Source organism: Neodiprion fabricii, chromosome 7, assembly GCF_021155785.1.
Source record: "Neodiprion fabricii isolate iyNeoFabr1 chromosome 7, iyNeoFabr1.1, whole genome shotgun sequence".
In the NCBI taxonomy this organism is placed as follows: Eukaryota; Metazoa; Arthropoda; class Insecta; order Hymenoptera; family Diprionidae; genus Neodiprion; species Neodiprion fabricii.
The window spans coordinates 8196197-8199030 of NC_060245.1; the positions used below are offsets into that span (position 1 = coordinate 8196197).

Below are 2834 nucleotides of genomic sequence, written 5' to 3' on the forward strand. Positions count from 1 at the left end.
TTATCCCGAAAAACAGCATTATTGTGCAATTGTAAATTTAACCGCGGCGGCGGCAGGGGCCTTTTTCTGTCAACCCTGCAATAGGAAATTCAACAACAGGTACGAACACCGATGTTCCGTAAAGTGCCCATAGTGCCTCGCATCGCCACCGCGCAACAGCGAGTCCCGCGAAATCGAGTGTCCCGATTGCAGACGCGTGTTCTGCGGTAACGGTTGTCTGGAGTACCACCGCAGGATCGGCTCCTTCGGTCCGCGTCGCTCCGTTTGTGCAACGCTGCGTATATACCGGAATTGTGAGCGATTCGTAAATCTTTCGTGGAGGGCACACGTTTGTGAAACTCGTTTTTGCGTCACGTGCCGGTGCAACAGACCGTACAATCACTACTGCTTCATGACGCCACTGAAAGACGCGACAAGACCGAAACGTTACATTTTCATTTTTTATGATTTGAAACGCAGCAATGCGAGACGGTAGACGGTGACGCGACGACAAACATTCATGTGCCGAACTTGCGCGTAGCGCAACAAGTGTGTACGCAATGTATCCACGATCCCGATATATCGACGACTGTTCCGCTTGCGGGCTCGTATGTGAGTTCGTTTTCAGGAGGGAACCGGTGAAGGAGTTGGTAGACTTTGCTACTTGGCCCGTTCAGGACTTTGCCCGCATCGTATGAATTGCGCACAATGCAAAAGGTTTTGACGCACAATTCATACTGCGGCATATGGTTGAGCGGGTTGGAAACCCGCCGCAGGTCATCCTAAGCGGCAGTAAGATCATTATGCCCGAAACGGGTCACACCCGATTTCTGGATTCCTTAGCATATATGCCTATGGCATTATCGGTGCTACCGAAGGCTTTTGGACTACCGACTACTTCCGTGAAAGGTGTATTCCCCCATCTTTTCAATACCCCTGAAAACGTGGGTTACGTGGGACCGCTCACCGCAGCGAAGTTTTACTCTCCGGATACCATGAGTAGCGATGCGCGAGCAGAGTTTCACTCATGGTACGACGAAGCTGTAGCGAACGACCATCTGTTCGACTTTGACGCGGAATTGTTGTCGTACTGTCGGTCGGACGTGGACCTGCGACGTGCGTGCGTAGCATTCAGGGACATATTTCTGGAGTGCGGCAGAGTGTGTCCCTTTACCGAGAGCACGACAATTGCCTCGGCTTGTTTGGCACTGTTCCGTAAAAATTTTTTACAACTGGAGCGAATAGGTATCCTGCCACCGGGCGGCTATTGTCTTGCCGATGCCCAGTATCGTAAGGCTCTGGAGTGGTTGGTCGTGAAAGAGCGCGAGCTGGGTATTGACATCAGCCATGCCGGAAACGGACGTGAGTTTCGGATTCCGGAGACGGGTCGCAAGGTGGACGGATACCATGTGAGACGTTGGACAGGCGTTACGAAGAAACTCGTGCAAAGATCAGCCGTATGCGCGAATTGGGTTACCGCGTAACGGAACAGTGGGAATGCGTGTTTGATCGGAGCTTGAGGGAGAACGAGGAGATGAGGGAGTACGTGGCAACACACCCGCTGATCGCTGGCACTGCCACGAGCGAAGCACTCAATCCGCGTGATGCGTTCTACGGTGGTCGAACGGGGAACGCTTCCCGATACTACGAGGTGAAAACAGATGCAACGGGCAACGCGTACGAGGAAATACGATACGTCGATGTTTGCTCGTTGTATCCGTTCATCTGTAAGAATGGAAGGTTTCCTGTTGGCCACCCGACGGTCTACGTTGGAGAGGAGTGTAAGCTCTTGACACGGTCAAGTGGTTGCGACATCACGCGAGTTGAGGGGCTCATCAAGTGCCGAATTTTACCGCCTCGCAATCTTTATCACCCTGTTTTGCCGGTGCGCATGCATGGCAAACTCATGGTTGCCTCGTGCCGCTCATGTTGTCAGAGTTTGAATTAGGACGAGTGTAGACATGATGACGAGGCTGCGCGAGAATTCGAGGGCACGTGGGTGTCGATCGAATTAAAAAAAGCCGTGGAAATGGGATACAAGATCAGGAGCATACGCGAGATCTGGTCGTATACGGTGACATCGTTTGACCCGATTACTCGTCAAGGTGGGCATTTCGCCGGCTATATCGACACCTTCCTCAAGATTAAGCAAGAGGCAAGCGGCTGGCCTGCTGAATGCGAGGACGAGCCGGCTCGAATGCGCTACCTTGATGAGTACGAGCGGGTCGAGGGTATACGGCTAGATGGCGACCGTATTGCTAAGAATCCCGGCATGCGATCAGTTTCCAAATTATGCTTAAATTCGTTTTGGGGCAAGTTCGGGCAACGCGAGAATCTGGTAAAAACAGAGGTTATAAAGACGCGTCAGCAGCTGCTCGAGCTTTTGACCAACTCTGAAGTCGAGGTGTCCGGTTTGCTGCCCGTGACCGCCGAAGTGTTGTACGTGCGTTGGTCACACGCGCAACACAGCGTTGAACCGTCAGCGCTGGCAAACGTCGTGATTGCCTCGTACACCACTGCCCAGGCTCGGCTGAAGCTCTTCTCGTTCCTTGAGATGCTCGATCGGCGCGTGCTCTATTACGACACCGATTCAGTAATTTATACCTGAAACCTCCGCAGACTAAACGAGTATGAACCTCCCACGGGCAACTTTCTTGGTGACCTGACGGACGAGTTGGCGTCTTACGGCCGTGGGAGTGTTATACGCGTTTTCGTCTCGGGAGGGCCAAAATTCTATGCTTTCATCATTAAACGTCCGAATGGTGAAGAGGTGGAAATTTGCAAGGTGAAAGGCATATCACTGAATCACACAATGAGCTCGAAAATCAACTTCGAGGCCATCGAGCGAATGGTGG

At 52.3% G+C, this 2834-nt stretch overlaps 1 protein-coding gene across 1 annotated transcript; it reads left to right on the forward strand.

Annotated features, from left to right (window-relative positions):
* Positions 1-725: 725 nt before the first annotated feature.
* Positions 726-2587, forward strand: LOC124186619. Its single transcript, XM_046578458.1, has 3 exons — positions 726-1388; positions 1472-1864; positions 1928-2587. The coding sequence occupies exons 1-3, from the start codon at positions 726-728 to the stop codon at positions 2585-2587; spliced, it is 1716 nt and encodes a 571-aa protein (XP_046434414.1).
* Positions 2588-2834: the final 247 nt, after the last annotated feature.